Raw genomic sequence first — 25,935 nt, forward strand, 5'->3', positions numbered from 1 at the left:
CGAACCCGTTTACCCTGCGTCGGCAGGCGGACTCTCAACCGCTGCGCCACCAGGGAAGCCCAAAATAAGTAATTTTTATGTGTCCATTTTGGCCGAGCAGAATTAATGTGAAAATTGAAAGGATATTACTTGGGTTTTAAAACTGCTTGCTTAAGAAAAGATGTCAACCCTGCTAGAAGTCATGCAGATGCACTGTGTCCATCCACCTACACTGGAAGGTGATGGGTCGCAATTTTATATTCACAATGGAATAGGTCATAGTGCTTCCACCAATTACAAAAGTGAAACCAACGAAGAGGCAAGCATCAATGTCAGCAGGAGGGTTTGCAGCGTTCAGCGCAATCTGAAAAGATGATTTTCCATAAAACCACATCATGCTTCTTTCTTTCTGAATATGGAGATGATTCACCAGAATGTGTTCTCTTTTGTGTTTTGGGGCACAAACAGCGAGTTGGAGTCACCCCTGATGTATGAGGTTCCGGAACTGCAGCAGGGCAGCGCCAGCAGCAGCTCGGGAAGTAGCTTGGGTAGCTCCATCACTGCGTGTAAGAAGGTAACACTGCCTAACACCACTCTCCTCTCACCGATTGAACTTGAACACTACTTTAGTTTGACTTTTCAAGCACTTCTTCTAAAGCAGGAACAGCAACAAAAACACACCACAAAATCACCCACAATTTGCTCCCCAGGACAACCCCCTGATGACATTCAAAAATCTAATTCATGGAAATGATCGGAAAACTCAAGCATTTCAGAAACGTCTGATTTAAAAATTCTAAGCCTCCAGTGCTTCGCCACACCTCCAACTTTTTCTAGTAACTCTTTCCAGACATAGCCATGATTGACGGCTTCTTGGATCTCCTTGTAGAAAAATCTTCACAGGTTTTGAATGGCTCAACTTATCATATTAAGCTCCTAAGTCTATATCTAAGAAAAATTCATGGCTCCTCTCCTTTTGCTATTTTCTTAAAGGAAAGGGTATGCCTGATTATTTTATTAGGAACAGAATTGCATTTCCTGGAGTATAGATTTTAGAACTGATAAACAAGTCTTGCTTTAAGACACTTGCAGAAAGTTATCATTTGAACAACATAAAATCATCTAATTTAATTGTCCGATTTTTCCAGCCAATCCAACTTCAGGCCCAGAAATTTAAAGCCAAATGCCCAATTCCTCATCTAATGCTTTTATCACTATTTGATGCTGAATTCCAGAGAAAAGTGTGTTCCTTTTCATGAAAACTTAGAGGAAATCACACTGGATTAGTTCATTTATTGTTAAAACAAAGTTCAATTATAAAAAGTACTTATAGCTATAAATTAAGATAAATTCTTTTACTAATCATATTGTATAAGTATATATAATTACGTATACATAATGTGCATTATATATATATATTTCAATTTATTGATTACTGTACCCAGTTAAGCAGCCATATGTATTCTGTGCTTGTGTGATTTTGTATAGTTCTTAAGTACCAAAGAAAACAAATATCTTCATTAGAAAACATATATTGATTATAAAAAAAAGTAGCATTAAACATAATTTTACAAAATATTTTTATGCATATATTCATAACCAAATATAAAAATATACCTGCCTGATTAATTAAGGATTCTTATTATCATGTGTTATATGATCCTCATAAAATTCTTATAGAGGATTCCATACTATGAATTCCAGTTTTTAATGTAGAAAACTGAGGCACTACAATTCAAAATGACTTTGAATTACTTATGAAAGAACTAAAGCAGCAGGTTTTCAAGCCCTAGGTATGGTCTATTCAACTCTGTAACTCTATAAAGTCTTCACTGGATGCTATGTCTTTCATAAGGCTAAATGATTTTTAATTTATTCTAATTTTTAAATAACTCTATTTCTATTGATTAGAATTCCAGCGGCATTTAAAAGAAAGATTGAAGCCAGACTGCCTGAATTTGACACCCAGTTCTATAATTACTAGTTGTGTGATTTCAAGCAAATTACCTCTTCATGACTCAATTTGCTCATCTGAAAAAAGATAATATTACCCACTTCACAGAGTTGAGGTGCAGAGTCAATGAGTTTATAGACGTGAAATGTTTAGAACAGTGTCTGGCATATTGTAAGCACTCAAAATAATGATTACCTACAACTAATAGTATTCTAAAGAATGATTTTATCAACAAGTAAGCAGTGCCAGAAAAAAAATTCAATATTGGCATTACTGTGCTGAGAGAGTTAGTACTTTATTATCTGTTATCTCAATTATGCTTATTTCCCTAGAAAATAGGTAGTCATATTCATTTTTTTAAAATCTTGTCTGGAAGTTAATGAACTAATAGAACTGTTTGGGACTGGGCAGCTACTAGAAAAAGTAAAATAAAAATTCAGTCATCTATTCTAAATGATTTCATATATATATATATATATATATATATATATATATATATATATATATATGAATTTAAAGTTTTAAATATAATTCTACTCATTCCACAATTATTTCTAGAACAACTAGTATTAGGTTGAACCATATGAAACTGACTTTTTTATGGATCAAAAATGATCAAATAGGGGCTTCGCTGGTGGCACAGTGGTTGAGAGTCCGCCTGCCGATGCAGGGGACACGGGTTCGTGCCCCGGTCCGGGAAGATCCCACATGCCGCGGAGCGGCTGGACCCATGAGCCATGACCGCTGAGCCTGTGCGTCCGGAGCCTGTGCTCCGCAACAGAAGAGGCCACAACAGTGAGAGGCCCGCGTACCACAAAGAAAAAAAAAAATCAAATATGGGTAATTCCATACAGTCCAACCCAAATACTTTTAAAACTTTGTTACATCCTGAGGAAAGATACAAGGATAGATCACAAATGGCCCCTGGTCTGGAAGAATTTACAGTCTAGTGTGGGAGATAATACTGGTTTCTCATGTGAAAAGTCAAACAGTAATTAATAAGTTAAATAATTATGTGAGGTAACTACACAGGCATATCTCAAGATAGACAAGTGCATCTTAATTTGGACTTTGAGGTATGATTAAGATTTGAATGAGTAAAGACATTATCCAACTAAATTTAGGAAGGATTGTTACAAATTAATTCAGGAGAAGTCAATACTTTTGAGTACTGGCAATACTTTTCTAATATTCATAGCACATTCCTTTCATTTTAAATATTCTCTTGAGCTTACATACTAATTGCATTTTAAGACAATTTAGTAGCCATATATGCCACATGTCATACACCATGTGGGCTATAGCTGTTTTCCTTGCCTTCAAAAAAGTAGCTCACCTGTGTTTCTTCACTTCTTTGTATCAGGAACATGGACCCTCAGGGAAAGGCATGAATATTGAGACTTAATTCTTTTATTTTATTATTATATATTACTACAAGCTGATTTAAGTGATCATGATTATATTTTTAATTGCATTAATCACAGATAATGGGATTGGGGAAGTGAGGATCTATATATTCACAAATGCACTATACAAAAGTGACAAAAAGAATAAGGGCAGCTCTGTCTTAGAAATAGCAAGGCTGTCCAGCTGAATCACCACTCTTCACAGTCAGTCAACCTTCTATAAGAGTAATATGGATAATTGAAGTCTATTGGTAATTCCCCAAACTCATTTCATGTAATAGCTTCATCTTCTTCCCCATCAAACCTTCTTATCAGAACTGATATATTGTTAAATTAATCAGTGGAAGAAATGAAACAAGGCTCCAGAAGATAATGCATTAGTTGAATAATCAGCCTCTGAAAAATTGCAAATTGACCGAATGTATTTCATGTGCCGTGTACTTCACAGTGAATCTCTAAGGTTTTTGGGAATCCTACCCAGGTGCAATTTTCTTGTTAGGGAAAAATGGTCACTGGACACCATAGCAGTGAAAAAGCCATATCATCAGGAAAAAGACTTTGGTGGTCTTATTTGAAGGACTTATTAACTCCTTAATATATGTTTTTATCAGTAAGTCTTTCCCCAGAGCTAAGATTACCATATCATCTAGTCACAGTCTATATATACTCTCCTGGAATTTTGTGGATAGACTCCCCTTTTGCTCTCAAAAGTTCCCTGGTATGCACAATGTTATACCATTATCCCAGCTCTAGCTTCAGAATTATTCTTTCTCTTCCTTCTCCCCTTCCTCTAAGCGCTAAGAAAGTTATCAGATAAATTCACACTGAGGTGTTAGTGATTGCTTAAAATAAAGCAAAAAAATTGCAATCACAATAAAATAGTGACTGCAAAAATAAAATCTATTTTTATTTAACTACTACTACTGCTAAACTAGTTCGATTGCCCCCTCCCTTAACTGACATTGACAACTGAGCTCATTGAGCCTGGACATGATTTCAGAATTCCATTCATCACAAAGCATCAATCCATCCAAGTTGGGATGTAAGCTAACCCCTATGTCACCCTAATTTAATGAGCACCAAGACCCAGGGGAAGTTTTAATATATGTAAAATAATGCATTTAAATGATAGTATTCCAAATATTGTCAGAAAAAAATTGAGAGAAAGAAAGAGAGCTGCTGGTGGAGAGGGAATACTGGAGCTCTCCGTGGCATCTCTTAAAATTGTATCTCACACGGACATTCCCTGATGTTTCCTCCTCTCATAGGACAATTCTTCCTTACAAGACAAATGCAACCACCTTTGTGAAACTGAATCATAGGGACTTTCCATTAAATGAGCTAAATTATTATAAATGTTATCCTTTTATGTCTGTTAAACACTAAGTGAAAGGTCCCTATATTGTCTCTATAATAAATCAAAATCTGTTATCTAAAGGGAGGTAGTGAAATGTTGTGTAACAAAGCTGGACTTGGAATCCAAAGTCCTGAGTTAAATTCCAGGTTTCTCTTTTTACTGTGTGATCTTAGGCCAGTGATGTAACTTCTCTGAGTCAGATGTCTTAGGGTTGGTGTGACGTTTACATACAGAAAGTTTTGTGTAAGTCCTTGGCACATAGTTGGTGCTCAATAATTACTAGTTCCAAGTAAATAATCTTTATACAAGGGCAAAATTTATGTAAGTAAAATTTAAAAACGAATCTGGACGTAGCATGCATTGTGCCTTCATTGTGTTGAGTATCTGTTAGACTTTCCTCTAGTTTGAAAGCATTATAGTCAATGCCGTATTTCCACAATAGCTGACATTTTCAATGCATGCTTTACTTGATGGGCTGAAGATTTGTAACTTGGGATATAGTGGAACCAAGTCTCTGAATAGGATTCATGTGAGGAAAGAATTGTTGGAGAAGAATCAATACCTCAAAAGCCTTCTCTTTTTATGTCATGTTAATTAAATCCACCTTAAACTTTGACTTATCAAAGGCAGCAGGCTGATAACATTTCAGTTTCCCAGAGGCAAAATTTGATCTTAATATGACATCTGATCAGCTCTCTGAAGTTTCAAGAGCATTCTTTGGTGTGACTGACCTCCTTTAAACTGACTTAAATTTGCTGTCAACAGTGGCACAGATACAACTGAAGAACAAAATGGAAGCTCCTTGATGTTTCATCCTACTCTGTAATATACATTTTCATCTAAGCCCATATCATTTTGATGACATGTAATTAACAAAAGCAATTCAATTAATGTGTGCAGGCGTGAGCATACAAACTGAGAAGCTTTTTCAGAATCTGATCCATATCTCTAAAGACCTTTTTATTAGTCAGAATTATACTGTTCTTGGCCAAAAGGCTCAGTATTAATTCTAGGAAGTACATGATGGAAAATAGCTATAATATTCTGTATTTGTAGAAACTCTTTCTTTTTTTTTTTTTTTTGCGGTACACGGGCCTCACTGTCGTGGCCTCTCCCGTTGTGGAGCACAGGCTCCGGACGCGCAGGCTCAGCGGCCATGGCTCACGGGCCCAGCCGCTCCGCAGCATGTGGGATCTTCCCGGACCGGGGCACGAGCCCGTGTCCCCTGCATCGGCAGGCGGACTCTCAACCACTGCACCACCAGGGAAGCCCTAGAAAGTGTTTCTTTAAAGGAAGGAAGGGCTTTTAAAAATATATAACTAAATAAATAAAATTTAATACAAAGCCAGCATAATTGAGCCATAGCCACCTTTCTATAGAAGGAAGACACAAGGTTTTTCCCTCTGAAATGTAAATTACTCAGAGCTCTATAAATACTCTCTTCTGATCAAGCAACCTGGTAGTGATTTTCAGGCTCAGATTTTGATAACAGAGAATGGCCTATCCAAATTTTGTTAAACTGCTAGGTGTCTTGTTGTATTGCCCTCCTGCAGGAGTAATCAGGGGCATTAAAGAAACAGGGAGATTTTTAAGAAAAGAATTAGACAGTATGGACTCCCCTGGCAGTCCAGTGGTTAAGACTCTGCACTTCCAGTGCAGGGATCACGGGTTCGATCCCTGGTCACAGAACTAGGATCCCACATGCTGTGTGGTGCTGGGGGAAAAAAAAAATATGTATCTATTATATAATATGTATATATAATACATATACATAAATTTTTTAAAAAGAAAAGTGTGTATTGTTCAGCAATAAAATGACCTTTAAAAAAAAAAAAGAAATAGTTGTCTTACTAAAAGTGGTATTTGAAGATGGTTAATATAGTAGTTCTAAAGATAATTCCTTAGAGCAAAGGGAGAGTGGAGTCTGGGATGCCAGGGGAAGCATAGCTGAAATGGATAGGGAAGCAGGGAAAAGAGAGGCAGAATCTGTACACAGGCAGTGGGAGGAGGGAAAAACGAACTCTGATGAGACACATTTGGAAGTCAAGGTCAATAGGTCTCCATGACATTGAGAGTTGAACAGAACCACGAACTCTGACTATTTGAACCAAGACGTCCATGAGTGGTGGTGTCATTGAGGTCATTAGGAAGAAGAGCTAGGAGACAAGGTAGCGAGTTCACAGGTTCAGATTCAGCCAAGCTGCATCTAAAGAGCCAGCCACAGAATTCCCTCTGGGGGCCATTTCGCTGACTGCCTAAGGAAACTTCCTCATGTGCTGAGCCACACTGACATCCCAGAGGCTTCAAGGTTGCACTGAGGCCAGAACAAAGATGATGCGGGCTCTGGTGGGGACTAATTTCCTCTGCCTTCACCGAAAGCAGGTTGAAATGATGAATGTCTTCTCTTGCCTTTAAAGCAGGCTGGTCCACACTGAACTTTAGAGAGGTGGGGCTATATGTGCTACGTGGCGAGTTTATTCTTTGGAAAATGTCAATTCAGTAATCTTACGTGGGAAACTTTGTTGCAAACCAGCAATTATGGCTCACTTTGCAGTTTGAATATGATTCAGCTTCTTACTTCAAAAGTCAAGGCTTCTATTCAGGACTCCACACCACCTCTCTTGCCTGCCAATAATTGCTATATAGAGTACTTGAGACTCCAATATGCTAGTCTTATTCTGTTCTCTACAGCTCCGTTCCTTGAGCGTCCTTTTTGCTGTGTGTGAAGAACTCCTGGAAGGATTTTGCAGTGCCTTTCCTTTTCTTTCTTTTTTTTTTTTAACCAAAAAGTAGGACTCTGAAAACCCAGAATAGCTTAAAACATTTTGTGGAATTGAGAGTGATGTTGCACTATTGAAACTAGGCAAGTGATCTTTTTTCCTGAATTATTGCAATTACACCAAACCTTTATATTAGGTATTCAATATCTCTATCAAAAACTGAGAGGGGGTCTAAATTTTTTTAAATATCTAATCTGGCATTCAAAACTCTCTTTTATCTCTGTGGGCCTTTAGAATATCTTACCATCCCAGGGTTCCCCATCACTAGCCTTAAGGTTCTCATCTCTTTCCCTTCAGTCCTCCATGTAGACAACCCTCTCAGCCTTGTAGCCAGCAGTAAACACCATGTTCCCCACCAGTCCTAACAGCATCCACCTTCCCTGTATCTGGCCAGGCTCACCCTTCTGATAAAAGTGCCCACTTTTCAATTCTGCCAGAATGGGATGGAAAGATTTGGCTCAGATAAACTTGAAGAGTCCTCCATAGGGGCCTTCTGGCTCATGAATCTCTGAAAATGAGCCCTGTCGTGTGCATGCCCACATTTACCAGGCTTATCTCTACATGTTGAGATGGAGACCTGCCCTAAAAGGTCCAGATGAGGGCTCACACTCTCCAGAATGAGGACTATCCAAGAAGCAGGTGTGAACCTTAGCAAATTCTGTGTCCATATGCTGACATCTTAGAAGGTAGTTGTTCCCAGCAGCTTCTTCCAAGGAAGAGTCAAGAAATGAGAAATGCCTCTTTCTTATAATTGCCAAAGGCCAAAGGTACACATCAGTACTCAAGGGATAGGTGGCCAAATCCGCTGTCCCTTTGATGAACAGCAAAATCCGCGCTACTTACACTTTGCAGAAAAATCATACAAAGTCAATGGTAGGTCTAGATACACATCATGTGTTTTCCTACATGTGCGTTTTTTCTTATCTTTTGCTTCTCCTAACATTAAAAATCACATTTCCATCACTGGTCATATCAACGTGACAGCATTATACTGCATCTAAATAGCAATTAAATAGCAATTGATCAGCTGTCCTCCATGTATGTCTAATTTGACTCTCTTTAAATCAGACCATTCATAAATTATGCTATAATAGCATTTCCTGAGGATATCGTGTTTGAAACTCTTGTATTTTATACTTGAGACTCAAACTTGGTTTTCATTTTCATGTGGAGAAAGCTCTGATCAACTTTCAAAGCATTCTTCAGCCAGCCGACTGGCTGAAGTGCGATGTGGCAGAAGTAAACAAGCATGGCTTGATACTGCTGAATTGCCCTCTGTGCTCTTATACCTTTCTTGTGATTGCATTGATATACAATGTAGCTTCCAGGACAGAGTAATTGTGTGGCTTATATAAGAAAGGCAGGGAGAGATCTGAAACAGTCTACCTAGTTCATTTCTTGCCACATTAGGATAAACTCTGTGCCTGGTTAATATACAAAGTCTCCAGATTACATACATGGGGACATTAATTTCAAAGAAGAGAGCCCTTTTGTTCGTGAAACATTTCCATTTTATACTCAGTTACTTGCATGTGTGACATTTGTCAGAAATATTTATAAATCAGTATATTTCATATTTATTTCCCAGAGGCAAGCTTAGTTCGACCAGGGTTGCTAAAAGCATCCCATAGATAAGGACTCTCTCGCTATAAGAGTACAGTTTATCTTGAGGTTAGTATGTTTATAACGAGATATGAGAATGTCACCTTCTTTCTTCTCTGGGGGTATTCCCTCCCACCATTCTCCACAGTAAAGAGAGAAAGAATTGCAGATCCGCTGCTAAGCATTTCCTTCCCAAACTTCCAAACCATCTATGCCTTTGATCTGCTCCTTGACAGTGGAGAATTGCTAGTTCCAAGGCCTTAAAAGAACTCCATTGTTTTCCAATACTTTTGTAATAATCAATTACAAGATTTCCAAACTGTACTAGGTGTCAGTCGTGTAATGCAAGAATGTTTCACATCCAACCAGATGATCATTGCAGAATATGTCCTATGAATAATCAAACATGATTATTCATACTTTGGAAACAGTTTCCCCCTTTTGTCAAAGGAGGCTAAATACATAAAACGTCAGGCAGTCAGCCAGAAGAATCATCATTGAAAGGAAAATGTTATCTTAACATTTAATTCAACCTTCTGAGAAACTGAGATGAAACCACTGAGTTTTCTATGCCACTTTTTTCCCTCCACACAACAATTTAATTTCCAGTTTGTTTCCTTGCCTCTTTTTAGGAGTTCAGTGTGCTTTAAATAAGCAATAGAGTTTCGCTGTGAGGTAATGAAAAGGTATCATATCCCAGAGTGGAAAACAAAAGATTACAGAGTTCTCCAAAAAGTTCGCTAAGGCACAGATTAACTCAACATAAAATAAGTGGGTAAAATTATACAAAATGATCCTTTGTATTTCTGCAGGGTCAGTTGTTACTTTTGAAAACAAAATGAAAAATGTTACTTTTTCATTTCTAATTCTGTTGATTTGAGTGTTCTCCCTTTTTTTCTTGATGAGTCTGGCTAATGGTTTGTCAATTTTGTTTATCTTCTCAAAGAACCAGCTTTTAGTTTTATTGATATTTGCTATTGTTTCTTTCATTTTTTTTCATTTATTTCTGATCTGATTTTTATGATTTCTTTCCTTCTGCTAACTTTGGGGGTTTTTTTGTTCTTCTTTCTCTGATTGCTTTACATGTAAGGTTAGGTTGTTTATTTGAGATATTTCTTGTTTCTTGAGGTAGGATTGTATTGCTATAAACTTCCCTCTTAGAACTGCTTTTGCTGCATCCCATAGGTTTTGGATCGTTGGGTTTTTGGTTGTCATTTGTGTCTAGGTATTTTCTGATTTCCTCTTTGATTTCTTCAGTGATCTCTTGGTTATTCAGCAGCGTATTATTTAGCCTCCGTGTGTTTGTATTTTTTACAGATTTTTTCCTGTAATTGATAAAAGGGTGAATTTTATAGGGATGTGATAGCTCTATGAAGAAAATGTTACCAGCAGTAGAGATGCCACTGTTTATTGCAGAGCAAATAGGTAATAATATCTGACGAATAGCTGCCTTCATTCTTCCCTAACATCATTCTTATCAACTCTCTGCCATCTTTACCACTCACTATGCAAATCTAATTGCCCTGCTCACATTACAATCTCTTTGTGTAAGAAAAATTGAATTGAGTTTCCTAGAAAACGGCTAGCACAGCAATAGGGGCCTGGAGATTCTCTCTGAGGGATGCTCAGGGCTCTATTAATGCACTTATCTGGCTTCCTTCATTTTATCACTCCTCTTGCTTTTTCTTTCCTAGTCTCCAGCGCACATTCATGAAAATGAAGTGCAACATTTGAAAGGATGATTTCTTTAGACGGTGTTTCCAAATCTTTTCCACATTATTATACATATTTTTAAAAATAATATTTGTTTGGAACTCTTGAATAAGCAGATGGCCAGAGGCGCTTGTCCTGGCATGGACAACCCGGGTTCTCTCCAGCCTCCAGACAGCTGAGAGAGTCAATGTCTCAAAATCCCAACACATCTTAACTTCTCTGAATCTACCTGTTTGGGGTTGGGGGAACGATAAATCTCTGCTTTTGAAGAATGAGTTCATTGTTCTGATGACATTATTCAATTAATTTTAAGCACCATTCCATCGTTAATCATGATACATGCATTAGGCAAATGTAGCATTTTGTGTTTGAAATTTTTCTTTTTAAGGGCTTTGAGGCTTCTTAACATCGTTATACTTACAATTATCAGAAAATAAAATTTGACAATATTTGATAGTACAGAAGTAGAAAATGGGAATTTGCTCAACATAAAAATTCTTTGTAACCTTTCCATAAAATCTCTGAGGAAAACAAAAGCCTTGCAGAAATAATACTCATATCATCTAATGGGAAGGACAAGACATGCATGTACATTCCAAAATTCTGAGATAAAAAATTGTTTTCATCATGAAGAAGAAACATTTGATAGGGAAAAGGGGTTGGTTTCAATTATATCTTGATAGCTGGGAAGGAACTTTTGGGAAAAAGTTCAGGGAGCTGGTGGAAAGATATGAGGAAAAGCATGTGCATTATAAAGTCCAGAAGTTGGAGCTCTTTTAGTAAGTGGGAAATTCTAGCAGAGGGTGTGTGCAGAGAAAGTATTGGTGACAAAGCCGGGAAAACACCTAAACTGGGCATAGTTCAGTATCCTGAACATTGGAGCTTAATACCTATTCATGAAATGATTAACAGGTGGGAGCTGAATTAGGTTCTGTCTTGAATACTAGGCCATAGTTTGACAATAAGCCCATAAAATTTGGAGCTCACTGAGCAAATATGTCCTTCCTTGTTCTCCAGGGCCTGGTCTGGTTTCCAGTAGGAATAGATGGTACGATGCTAATGTTTATTGGGTCAATTAATCAATTGAGGTTAAGGGCTTGGGAGAGAATTACATAACATCAGTAATCATATTTGTGATAATAATAGCTATTTATTATTCACTATTCACTGTTTGTGAACACCTAAAGTCGTCAGATACTGTGTGTGTTTCGTATTTTTAATGTCTACTAAAAAAATTCCTCATTGTGGGTGCAACACCGACCTCATTTTGTAGGTGGAAAAACTGAGTCTCAAAGAGGTTAAGTGACCGCCTTAGGTTGCACAGTTAATTAATGGAAAAACCGGAATTTGAAACCAGGTTTGTCTTCAAAGGCTAGAACTTATCTCTGATTCTGGTTTCAGTAAGCTAGATGGATTTGAGAGGCAAGGGGTGAAGGAGATAGAAGAGACAGACCATTACAACGTTAACAATTGTAATTGTTAAGGACCCTGTGGGTGTCCAGCCTTCCCTAATTGCCCTTCCCAAGTATCATCCCATCTCTTTTATTCTCTATCACTGCACCATGTTGAATTTCTTTATACTACCTACCACGATTTATAATTAAAAGTGTATGAAGTGTATTTCAGTGCTCCTTTATTTACTGCTGGGTTTCCATGCCAGATTTTCAGTTCCATAAATGTGGAGATCGGGTCTGCATTATTCACTATTGTATTACCCAGAGACTAGTCTAGAGCATGTACTTAAATGTTAAGTGAATTAAAGGAAAAATTAGAGCAAAATATAAGACTAGAAACAGATAAAGAGGCGTTCCAGATGGCACAGACATTTCAAGCCAGGGTAGGAGAGAATTGTTCTTCCATTAACTGCAAATGCAGAAGTCAGGGAGTCAGGTTTCTTTTAAGGGCCAAAATTGGGGAGGGAAGGGTTTGGGTTTAGACACAAAGAGTCCAAGGTGACAGCAGGAGATCCAAGAAAAATAACTAACAGCTAGAACTGTGAAAAGCCAAGCTCTAGAGAAAGGTCAAAGATGAAGTCGTAGACCAGTGAGTCATCCCCCCACGCGGGAATTAGTACCCAGAGAGTCAATAAGATCTCCGAGGAAAAGGGTTGTGAGGGGTGGAAAGAGCAACGCGCTGAGGCCCTATGCAGAGGGGATACTCCCTTTTAGGGCATCAGAGAGGAAAGCTAGTTAGAAAGAGAGACATATTCTCCCAACCTTCTCCAACATCCCCAGACAACTCAGACGCAGTTGAGTATTTTCTTTGCTTATTTGGCTCTTAATGTATTTGGGAGTTGGAACAGCAGAAGGAATGAAAGGAGGATGAAGGCAGAGAATTACTGAAGTTCCATGTAGAATATGGCCCTTCAGATCACAGGATTTAATTGTATACAAAGGACAAACGGAGGCTGGGAGCTGCTGGGTAGCCTGACCACACAGACAGTAGGGTCAGGCTGGAGCTCAAAGCTCCTGACCACCCAGACCAGGCCCGTGAGGGAGAGATGGATAAATGCATAGACATATGTTTGGTAGAATCCAAGGATGAGAAATTATGTGACTTTACCAGCTTGCAATGGAGCCACGCCTAATGGGGGCTTTGGGACCAGAGAGCCTGGCTCAAATGCTAGCTCTCCACTAACAAGAAAATTATTGACCCCTCTAAGTCTGAGCAAACAGAATAATAATTTTTATAATAGCAAATGTTTATTGAACACTCGCTATATGCCAAGCACTGTTTTAAGTGCATTTCACATATTAGCCCTCAAATTCTACCTCGTAAGTCTAGCAGTTTAATTCAGATAACATCTATTAGGGCCTTAGCCCAGAGAGTTCTCAATTAAATGTATTATTTTTTGGTCAATCATGAACGAATATAAGTATTAAATAATTAATAATCTCTAAATATCAATGAAATGTATTTTAATTATTGATAAGATCAAATAAACTATTTTTTAAATTATGATGAATAAAATTCACATTTTAAAATTACACCGTGAATGAATATTCTCATGAAAGATGTTCTCCTCAAAACATTTGTTCTTAAGCAATTGAAAGATTTAGGTGGCACTTTAAATTTCACTTCCTCGCTCTGACATTTCTCTAAAGCATTTCTGCTTTAGAGACATTTCTGACATCTCTGACATTTCCTCTAAAGCAAAGATGGACCTTTGAGAAGACACTTAGGATCCAAAGGATATGGAATAGCCAAGTGGGAAGTCTTTCTAGCATTTTCCACTGAGTAAGCAGGTCCATAAAGCTGTCGACTTTTTCCCCCCTCTTAGGATAGGGCAGAACAAGATCTTTGTATATGTTTAGTTATTATTTATGTTTAAAATAGGTGCAAAAAATGCCCTTAGAGTAGAAGACTCAACATATTAATCTTTCTGTGCTATTTCCCTATATCAGAGAAGTTCAACACGGGAGAAATCTGTTAGGTAGCTGACAATTCTCTCAGTCAGCCTCACCATGAGACAGTCTTTTTCATGGCCTTGGGAATCTTGCAGTGTGGAAGTGTCAGGGTGATGCCTTTCGGCATTTGCATCTCTGACTCTCTGCGTTTCACCTGGAAAATATGCCAGTCCAGCCCACCACTTTTCTGGAAGACCTAAGTGAATTGTGTCTGAACTCTGCCCCCACTTAGGGCTGACTTAAGACAGGAATAATTCATAAGCTCCGATCAGTGGCCGTTGTTTTCTCCTGTTGACACACAGTTTGTTGCAACCATGATACATGTGCCTTGAATATGTTAGAATACAGAAAAGGTCCAGGGCCTAATTTCTGTGGAGTGAGCTTTGAAATGGCTAAGAAGGGATTTTTAGTCAGAGGAGTTATTAAACTGCATTGCAAAGTATTCTTAACTGGTATGTTCATTTGATGCTTCCATTTAAAACCTCTAACATTATTATGATGCAGAGTAAACGTAGTTATGTTTACAAAAATTAGAGGCACATGACGCTTCAGAAACATACCCCAAATCACACCCATCTGCAGGGGTTATGCAAGGCAGCATTGTTAAATGATTTCACTCACAGACTTGGTACCTTCAAAACCGAATTCAAAGTCCAGCTCTGAGCAGCTTGGGGCAGGAACTCAAATCTCTCTGAACCTCAAGGTCTTCATCTGCAAAATGACGATTGCCATGAAGATCCTTCTCTTTAATTCCTACCTTATAGTACTGCACTAAGGACTAAATTTAAAAGTAATAAGTAAATATATGAAAAATTTAACACATTTCCCAGCACATTCTAAGCACGCAAAAAACAGTAGCTGCAACCAGTAATACTACAAAATGTTGAACTGAAGTTACACCTTAGGTCAGAATATTTGCTGAAGAAAATTTGTCTTCATCCATCTGAAATGTTTTCAATCCACTAATTTCAGGCAAAGGCTTCCAATTTTCTATTTTCCTTTGAAGTTCGTATCAAATAGTAACAATGAGAACCACGTATTGAGAGGATGACTTGTCATCTTGCATGCTGAAGTGTTTGACACTTGTCATCTCACTGAATACCCCAATGATCCCACCACCAGGTGGGTGTTACTCTCTCCATTCACGGGTGTAGAAACCTAGACTCAGGACTTTAGGCAACCACCCAAGGTCTTCCTCCTACTAATGACCAGGTTTAGATTTCAATGCAGTTAGATCACTAATGTCCAGTCTCTTAAATTCTATTCTAAATATGCTGAAAGTAAAAGTGAATGGCAGCGGAGGAGGTGGACTGAGAAGCTTTTTCTTCTTTAAATAAAGTTAGTCTAGATCAATGGTTCTCAATTTTACCTTTTTGGAATCAAAATTCCTTTGCACTCTAAAAATGTTGGGGGACCTCACGAAGCTTCTGATTGTAGGGTTTATACTTATTGATATTTTCCATATTATAAATTAAAGCTAAGAAAATTTCCACACGTAAGCGATATCATATGACATTTGTCTTTGTCTGACTTACTTGCAGAATCAAAAAAAAAATGATACAAATAAACTTATTTGCAAAACAGAAACAGACTTAGAGAACAAACTTATGGTTACCAAAGGGGAAAGGTGGCAGGGAAGGATAAATTGGGAGTTTGGGGTTGACATATCAATACTCTGTAATAACATAAATGGGAAAATAAGTTGAAAAAGAATAGATACATGTAAACTGAATCACTTTTTTGTACACCTGAAACTAACACAACATTGTTAATCAACTATACATCAATATAAAATAAAAATTATAAAAAACAGCTTTTGCTATATACTAAATTGTATTTTCAGCATATTTTGATGAAGTCTGAAGCCACATAGAAAGAAATGAAAATACTGAAACTTAAAGAAGCTATATAAAGTTATAATTCATAGAAAAAAAGCTAAGAAAATTCTAAATATGTGTAATTTTAAAATAACAGTAACAATTTAAATAACCATATTTATTATTTTAAAATTATTTTAAAATAATAACAAACACATTACATGTTAACATACATATTTTTATGGAAAATATCTATGTTTTCCGAAACAAAACACTTTAATGAGAAGAGTAATTTCATCTTACATTTTTAGCAAATCTTCTTAATATCTGACTTAAAAGAAGACAGCTAGACTCTCCTATTTGCTTCTGCAGTCAGCCTGTTACACCATCACACCTCGTGTGGACCCTGGAGAACTCCACTGAGTACTCGTGAGATAATTCGAATGAAAAGGGTGAATAAAATCTTAGTATTATGATAAGCATAGTTTGACTTCTGGACTCTCTGAAAGATCTCAGTGACCCCTAGGGGGTCCCAGCTCACACTTTAAGAACCACAGTTTAGATAAAATCTTGGCATTGCCAACTTGAGTCTGCAGTGATAACTGAAGTTCGTCATTCAATTACCTTCTCATCAAAGTGTCTCTTTGTACTGTTCTGGAAAAGAATGATGAAAATTTGTCATCTCCAGGAATAATAAACATTGAGTGGGAAAAATATTTTAAAAGTAATAATATCACTTAGCTGAAACAAAAATGTTATACAAAAATGTGTCAGACATATTTGGTTAACTCAACATGCAGAGACAAAAATTAATGTACTTTTATCTTTGTAGAACAAAAGAAGACAATCCTTCACTGTGCAAATGAAATGTAATTGAAGTGTCATTCTATTTTTGTGGCATTAACCAAACTGATTAAATTTGTTATATTAATTAAGTGAAGGTAGTTGTCAAATAGTAGTGGACATGTACCTTAATAAAGCAGAGGGTACCAGGTGAGCATTGGAAATCTTATATAAGATGAGAAAAATCCTATACAATATTTGAATAGAGTTAAGGCACATCAGAAGTTGAGTCATTTGTTTGTTTATGAGATTGAATCTTCAGAATGTTTTGGCTCAGAAATGCAATTTTTCTTCATTGCTTTAAAATCAAAGCCCAGAAACAAGGCATTTGTAAATCCCGGTCGGTGTTGTTCATTTATGTATTGAAATTGATTTTGCTTTACCATACTGCTTCTACAAGGGAAAGGGTTGTTGTAAGACACTTACTTATTCCTAATCATTTTAAAATTTAATATAGTATCCTAAGTGTTCTAGAAGAACTGTGCCCTATTTCACAGATATATTATCAAAGCTGAAGAACTAAAGAATCATAATTTCGGTAACAGTATTGCACCAAATGGAGAAACTACATTTTTTAATCGAAAATTTTCATATTGTAGAATGTAAAAGAGTTCCAACACTTAAATGAAGTTTGATTCCCCATTGCCAATTGAACCATACCCCAAAAAATCACTTCACTGCAAATTATGCAAAAGTCACAGGTACACTGAAGTTTCCAGATGTTGAATTAGATGAGAGAAGAAACAACAGTATTCACTCCAATGTATCCCTCTAAAGTGGATTCCTGGTTGAATATTTTACACATTCTAGAGGTGCTGTTATCCTGGAAGTTTTTTCTAATATCCAGATGCTCTGAGGCAAACAAAACACTTACAGATTCTTCAGAAAAGAGTTCCTCGTTTAAATAGAAAATCTTGCCAATAACACTGAGAAGTTTGTCTTGGTTCCCTCAGGTTCTCCGCAGCAACAGCCTGCTGGAATCTACAGACTACTGGCTGCAGAATCAGAGGACGCCGTGCCAAATTGGTTTTGTGGAAGACAAGTCTGAAAACTGCGCTTCTGTAAGTAAACACAACTCTGGGGATGCGGGCTGAGAAAGTGGGAAGTCGGGCGTATGTACTCCTACCAAGGACATAATCATTAAGTACAAGATTTGGAAAGCATCCTTTTGAAAATACATAACTGGTTTATACAGTGTTAACAAAATAACAGGCAGAAGCTCATGATTCTTCTGCTTTGCTCATTTCAACAGGTAAATTAATCTTATCATTTCTCTGAAAAGGAAAAACAATGTTTTCATTTTCAAAACTGACTGTGTAAAAGATTCAGAAATAGCATCATATGATGAGAAATAAAAGCCTATTCAAGAGTGCTCTTGGATTCTTTTCAATATATTTTATAACTCCTACTAGTAGGTATTTTTCAACATGAAAACTGTGTAAAAATGTCCTACCATTCTTATAAGTTATAGTCATTATTTGAAAACATTTTCAACATAAGAAGTATACAGGCATGCTTTTTAATGTTATATACTGGATCTGAGCTTTACGTATAAAACCCTCCTTTTCAAGGGAAGAGACGTCCTTATAGATAAATATTTCTTGTGGCTTAGAATGTAAGGGCGTATTGTTGATATGAGAAATCAACAACGTGATTTCTCCTTCCTATATGAAGTAGTCTGCTTCCTATATGTTCTACAAAACTATATGTTTCATTTTAACTGCAGTCGCCTAGCTCTTATGGGGTCATGATTACAGAGACTGGGGGTGAATATTTCCAAAGAGGAGAGAAATGTAATTCTCATGACTAAGTTGAGAGCATCAGCTCTGAGCTATTCCTGGAGGTGAGTTGCATGCCAGCATTTCTGTTAAAAGAAAAAAAAGGGGGGCTTCCCTGGTGGCGCAGTGGTTGAGAGTCCGCCTGCCGATGCAGGGGACACAGGTTCGTGCCCCGGTCCGGGAAGATCCCACATGCCGCGGAGCGGCTGGGCCCGTGAGCCATAGCCGCTGAGCCTGCGCGTCCGGAGCCTGTGCTCCGCAACGGGAGAGGCCACAACAGTGAGAGGCCCGCGTACCGCAAAAAAAAAAAAAAAGAAAAAGAAAAAGAAAAAAAAGGAAGCTGAAAATGCGATGGAGGAGCTTTTTATATATGATGAGCAGAACCAGAACTGGCAGACAGAGGATGTAAAACATTTCACACTGCAGTCTCATAGCACAAGGAAAGCAGAGTCCATTCAACAGACTTAATTCAATCTCTTTGTTTAGGCAAAATGATTTTGATCCTGCTGTTTTGGGGACTTTTTAATCCCTTGTCCAGAAAACCAGTTGATGGTTAAAAATCTTTGGCGAAAAACGAAAAAGGATTTAGGTGGCAAGTAATTTAACAGCGATACCTTCTTTGCAAATTCAATTCTGAGATGAGGTGGAAAATTCAGGCATTTGCTGATATGGATCTCTAATTACACAGCTTTGAATTGTAAAAGGAAGAGAAATGGAGAGTAAAAGCTCTCAGCATCTACACTCTAGTCAAAGTTGTCATCAAAGCGGCTCCTGTATTAAGGAGTCTGTCGTTTGGAGAAGGCACCAAAGTTGGGGCACAAAAAATGGTGTAATAAAGGGCAAAGAGGTCTTTTCTAAACTTTTTATTTTTGGAATCTATATTGCAGATCTACAATTAGAAATGGTAAATTTATAGCCAAATTTAAGATTACCATTGGATTTTCCTAAGTATAAGAAAACTCTACTCACACGCCCCCAATCCCAATGAACTCAAATTTGAACTTAAAACTGCACGACTTTCTTCCTTAATTCTTTGTCCCTTTATAGTTTCAGATGCCATCAGTGAGCTTGAGCTGATTCATACTGCCCTTATGGTTCTTTCTATACTTCCCCAAAGGGGAAAAATCTAAACACAAGTAAAAGGCATACTGGAAGGTTAGTTTTCCTGCAAGAGTTTATAATAAATGAAACTGACACAAATGTTAAAAATTGTCTATGACTCTAAACTAAAAAAATTTCAGAATCCCTATGAAAAATGAACACCAATCTCTCAAAAAGTATCTTGTAGTTACTTTTTCTTAGTTTCTGAGTCCTTTCTCTCTTTCTTACTGGGCACAGATTTCTAGGGTGAGGAGAAGAAACAGAATCCAGAGCTGGACATTGCTGAGGGGAAGCTATTATCTAGAGGAAAACAGAGTTGATCAACAGCAATGCTTGACAGGACAAGGATCTCTTGATCAAAATAGCCAGACACAAGGAAGGAGTCACTAAAATGGTCAGGGAAAAAGGACTTAATTCCTTTTCAAAACAAATTATCCACAAAAGGATAACAATGAAGTTGTAATTTAAATTTAAAAAATAGAACTGTATTTTAAAATAATATCTTCATTAAAGTTTAATTTAAAAAATTAGTCTTATGAAATAATCCCAAATCTAAATTTATTAACAAATAATCACAACAGATTCTGAGGAAACTGTAGCAAAGCTTTCCCATATTTTATTGCTTTATACTCTATTCATAACTCTGGGGTACCCCACTCTTATGTTCATTCTTTAACTCATTTCTTCCTGATCAAACTTAGTAGCCAACTTTTTTATATCCAATTTTGATTGGCTTGGTATCCATCATGCTGAACTCCAAGTATCTGGATTTGCAGTTTCTTAGAACTAAGTGCCTCCGAGGACCAATGTTTTCTGAATTCAAGATGTTCATTTAGAATTTTTATTGAGGGACAATCTCAGGCATAGAAAGCCTTCAGGGTGTTATGGGCATGGGTCAGTACAGCTGTTTGTTCTCAAGCATCAAACAAGCTTCAAAAATAACTTTTGGTCATTATCTCAATAAAGAACTGCTTTCATTTCACAGGTAAAATGAGGTGTCTTAGTGAAGAGCAGTTTGAAGCTGTCAGAAATGGGCACTCTGTAATGGCCTGTATGGGAAAGAATCTAAAAAAGCGTGGATATATGTATATGTATAACTGATTCACTTTGCTGTACAGCAGAAACTAACACAACATTTTTACGCGGGCCCCTCACCGCTGTGGCCTCTCCCGCTGCGGAGCACAGGCTCCGGACCCGCAGGCTCAGCGGCCATGGCTCACGGGCCCAGCCGCTCGGCGGCATGTGGGATCCTCCTGGACCGGGGCACGAACCTGTGTCCCCTGCATCGGCAGGCGGACTCTCAACCACTGCGTCACCAGGGAAGCCCTAACACAACATTGTTAATCAACTATACTCCTATAAAAATTTTTTTTAAATATTAAAATTTTTAAAAAAGAAATACTATAGGCCAGCCAAACATGAAGTCTGACTCAGAAGGCCCCTGAAATTTACCCTTAAATTTTTTTCAAAAGATATCAAATATGAAAACTGTGGTTTTGTTTTTGTAAATAGAGTTCTCCAATCAAACTATACAATTTTATTTCTGATTTGCCATTCTGAGAAAAAAATCATATACCAACCTTCACCGTGTTCTTTTTTTAACCTAATTATTTAAAAGGGAAATGTGGAGGAGGATAATGAAACTGGAAGCCAATGTTCAAACCCAACAGCAGAAGCATTATCTTAGTAGAGGTCCTTAACATGAGTGGTAGGATTTGGACTTTTCAGGACCCTTGACTTTTTTAAATTAAGAACTAATTTAGGGCTTCCCTGGTGGTGCAGCAGTTGAGAGTCCGCCTGCCGATGCAGGGGATACGGGTTCGTACCCCGGTCCGGGAGGATCCTACATGTTGTGGAGCGGCAGCGCCCGTGAGCCATGGCTACTGAGCCTGCGCGTCCGGAGCCTGTGCTCCGCAATAGGAGAGGCCACGACAGAGAGAGGCCTGTGTACCGCAAGAAAGAAAAAAACACAAAAAAACTAATATAATTACTTTTTAAGCCCCTACTGCTCTTTACTAGAATTTAATTTTTTATATTTCAAGAACCATCTTTTGGTTTAATGCTTCATTAAAATTACCTTGACAATTCACATTCTTTCTTTTTTTTTTTAATTTGAACAGACATATTTAAAAAAGAAATTGAACATATAGTTTTCTTCTTTTTTAAATTGGGGTATAGTTACTATTCATAGTTACAGTCAGACTCTTTCCTTACTGATCATTTTAAGACTTTTGGCTATCATCGCCCCACAAGTAAATTATAGCCTCTAGACTGCATTTTAATCGATGAATCATGGCATTTGAAAATGTGTTACATTTACCATAAATTTGTATATAAATGAATCAGATTCTCAAGCAGCCTTCAACATTCCATACATGATATTGTAAAACTACGAAGATATTTGACAGCTGTTCAGTGGGACCTAGTCTATTCTGAAACTTAATAGAAAAGTTAAAGAAGAGACAAACACCCCACTTGATAAGCTGGTCTATGGAAAAATTTAGATTTACATGATTAAGGAAATATATAATTATAGAACTGTGAAGAGACATTTACATTATCTAGTCCAGATATTTACCAAGTTTTCAAACAACTTTTAATGTTTTTTTCCTAAAAAAATCAACTTTCCTACTTATTTTTTAATTCTTTAGACTTATAGAAAAATTGCATGAAGAGGGAAAAGAATTCCCAGATTCCCTAAATGCTCAAATATTACTGCATTAGCTTTTTACCCTCTCCTTTGTGCATGCATTCATTGATACATCTGTGTGTGAACATACATATATGATTCCTTTCTAAAACTTTTGAGAATGACATGATGCCCCTTTATCTCTACATACTTCAGTGTGAAATGTAAATATTTTAAACTCAGGTTGAGCCCAGAGTTGCAGAAACCCTTGTTTAGGCTACTAATTCAGTTCATTGACTTTGTTTACTACCTCAAGGAATTACAGTGTAGATCTAAGCAATATTCTTTAAATATTTATTCAATGATTTTCAAAGAGAAGCTAAATGCTGCCTGCATAAAAGTGAAAAATCAAACAATGGTGGCAGAGTCAGCCAGACTGAACAAAACAGAAGCTCTAGATAAAACAGACAAAGCAAGTCTGCACTGGGGCAGTAGAGATGGTCCATGTGACCTCATCTCACCCTGGGCAGTAGCTCCAGACACATTTTAAAAATCCAAAAGTCCCAGAGAAAACTTTTGAGGCTCAGTCAAATGAGAGTTCCACTGAACCTTCCCAAGCTTCTAGAAGCCAATAAATTAGAAAGGACACTTTATTGGGAAGCATGACACAGAGGGATGGTAGAGAAAAGAGTCTGCCACCAAAGAAACTAGGTGGCTCTATATCCACGAAAGCCATATGGAAGAAACCAAAACCTAGAAAAGTGATCAATAAAACTGAGAAGGAGCTTTTGATAAATAATTTGAGGGCTGAACCTAAAGTGTGTGGACAAATAATACAGTAGTAATTTGGAGGTAGGTCTTAGACCTAGTCCATAACATTTATCAATGTCTTAGATCCTGAAACTATTAAAGAGAAACATTTTATAAGTTTATTTTGATTGAAAATTGAGTTCAAATTCTATCTTATAAGTTGTAGGTAAAGTGTTGCATAATAAAAATTAAGATCATTGACTTTGTTTACTGTCTCAAGGAATTACAATGCATATCTAAGCATTAAGTAAGTGGATTGAGACTTCCAACAATTTATAATAGAAATGAAAGCTCACAATGTAATTATTAATTTAAAATATGCTTCAAAACTGTACATATTGTATATTAAACAGGACATGTTCTTAGAGGAAAACATAGGCAGAACACTCTATGACATAAATCACAGCAAGATCCTTTTTGACCCACCTCCTAGAAAAATGGAAATAAAAACAAAAGTAAACAAATGGGACCTAATGAAATTTAAAAGCTTTTGCACAGCAAATGAAACCATAAACAAGACGAAGACAACCCTCAGAATGGGAGAAAATATTTGCAAACAAAGCAACTGACAAAGGATTAATCTCCAAAATATACAAGTGGCTCATGTAGCTCAATATCAAAAAACAAAAACCCAATCCAAAAATGGGCAGAAGACCTAAACAGACATTTCTCCAAAGAAGATATACAGATTGCCAAGAGGCATATGAAAGGATGCTCAACATCACTAATCATTAGAGAAATCAAAACTAGAAAACTAGAAATCAAAACTAGAAAACTAGAAATCAAAACTACAGTGAGGTATCACCTCACACCAGTCAGAATGGCCATCATGAAAAAATCTAGAAACAATAAATGCTGGAGAAGGTGCGGAGAAAAGGGAACACTCTTGCACTGTTGGTGGGAATGTAAATTGATACAGCCACTGTGGAGAGCAGTATGAAGGTTCCTTAAAAAACTAAAAGTAGCACTACCATATGACCCAGAAATCCCACTACTGGGTATATACCCAGAGAAAACCATAATTCAAAAAGTCATGTACCGCAATGTTCATTGCAGCTCTATTTACAACAGCCAGGACGTGGAAGCAAGCAACCTAAGTGTCCGTCGACAGATGAATGGATAAAGAAGATGCGGCACATATATACAATGGAATATTACACAGCCATAAAAAGAAACAAAATTGAGTTATTTGTAGTGAAGTGGATGGACCTAGAGTCTGTCATACAGAGTGAAGTAACTCAGAAAGAGAAAAACAAATACCGTATGCTAGCACATATATATGGAATCTAAAAAAAAAAAAAAAAAAAAAGCGGTTCTAATGAACCTAGGGGCAGGACAAGAATAAAGACACAGACATAGAGAATGGACTTGAGGACATGGGGAGGGGGAAGGGTAAGCTGGGACGAAGTGAGAGAGTGGCATGGATATATATACACCACCAAATATAAAATAGGTAGCTAGTGGGAAGCAGCTGCACAGCACAGGGAGATCAGCTCGGTGCTTTGTGACAACCCAGAGGGGTGGGATGGGGGGTGGGTGGGGGAGGGAGGGTGGGAGGGAGAGGCAAGAGGGAGGGGATATAGGGATATATGTATATGTATAGCTGATTCACTTTGTTGTACAGCAGAAACTAACACACCATTGGAAAGCAATTATACTCCAATAAAGATGTTTAGAAAAACAAAACAAAACAGGACATGTTAATGGATTGAATGAAGGAAAGATAAGTCAAGGATAAGTCCTACGATTTTGGCATAAGCTCCTAGGTGGATGGAAGTTTCATTTACTGTGATGGGGAAGACTGAGGAGGGGGGGAACTGGTCGGAGGTAGGAGGAGGGGGTGATGCTGGGTGTCTCTCACTCATTCAAGTGGAAATCCAGCCTGGTAGTTGGATTACAAGTGGGAGTTTTTGGCAAGATCAGGAGGAGGGAGAAGAGATTTGAGGGTCTTCAGGGTGACCCTCAGAAAGTAGAGAAGATCAGTCACACCAGGAAGAATGTGTGGATGAAGAAAGGAGCTTCGGTGCTTTGTGACCGCCTGGAGGGGTGCGATAGGGAGGGTGGGAGGGAGGGAGACTCAAGAGGGAAGAGATATGGGAACATATGTGTATATATAACTGATTCATTTTGTTGTAAACCAGAAACTTACACACCATTGTAAAGCAATTATACTCCAATAAAGATGTTAAAAATATATATATTATTAGAAAAAAAATTATACTTCAATTTTTTTAAATTTAAATAAATAAATAAATATTTAGTAAATATATGTATATCTTTGCACATTTTCAAGTTAACATATTTTATCAAACGTTTGATTATTTTTGCAAGAGGTAGGATTTCTAGTATGTTGCAAAAATTGACATTAAAACAATCTCCTATTTCAAATGTTTAAAAAATAAAAAAGAAAGGAGCTTATAACTGAGAGCTGGGGTTCTGATAAGCGCACATACAGGGATCTCTATCTTTCAGGGTCCCCTCAAAAGCAAGAGATTATTTGTTAAGCGCGTGAGTCGAGTTTCAAGTACACAATGAAGTATTTCAGTGGTATTTTTGCCACTAAAAATACAGACAGATGAATAGACCTGAGTGTAATTTTAAACCTGGGTGTTCAAACCATTTTTCAAATTTTTTAAAATTCCTTTTGACAGAAGAATGCATTATTATAATAGCTCAGATTTGGTTTGAGTTTCCCTTTTCATACAATTTCTGCAATTACGGCAAATTTCCTTTGAGTTGAAAGCTAAATCAGTCAAGAA

The 25,935-nt window shown here is 37.3% G+C and overlaps 1 protein-coding gene across 1 annotated transcript in view; it reads left to right on the forward strand.

The window, feature by feature from the left end:
• The first annotated feature begins 394 nt into the window (after positions 1–394).
• SPHKAP (SPHK1 interactor, AKAP domain containing) overlaps positions 395–25,935 on the forward strand; it is a 94,452-nt gene continuing 68,911 nt past the window's right edge. The window contains exons 1-2 of the mRNA XM_027115709.1: positions 395–553; positions 17,812–17,919. Of these exons, the coding sequence (XP_026971510.1) occupies positions 395–553; positions 17,812–17,919 (267 nt within the window). The remainder of the gene's footprint in view (positions 554–17,811; positions 17,920–25,935) is intronic.

The sequence above is a fragment of the Aethalodelphis obliquidens genome, unplaced genomic scaffold (assembly GCF_003676395.1).
Source record: "Aethalodelphis obliquidens isolate GAN/ISIS:26980383/991018 unplaced genomic scaffold, ASM367639v1 scaffold2, whole genome shotgun sequence".
NCBI classification, from domain to species: domain Eukaryota; kingdom Metazoa; phylum Chordata; class Mammalia; order Artiodactyla; family Delphinidae; genus Aethalodelphis; species Aethalodelphis obliquidens.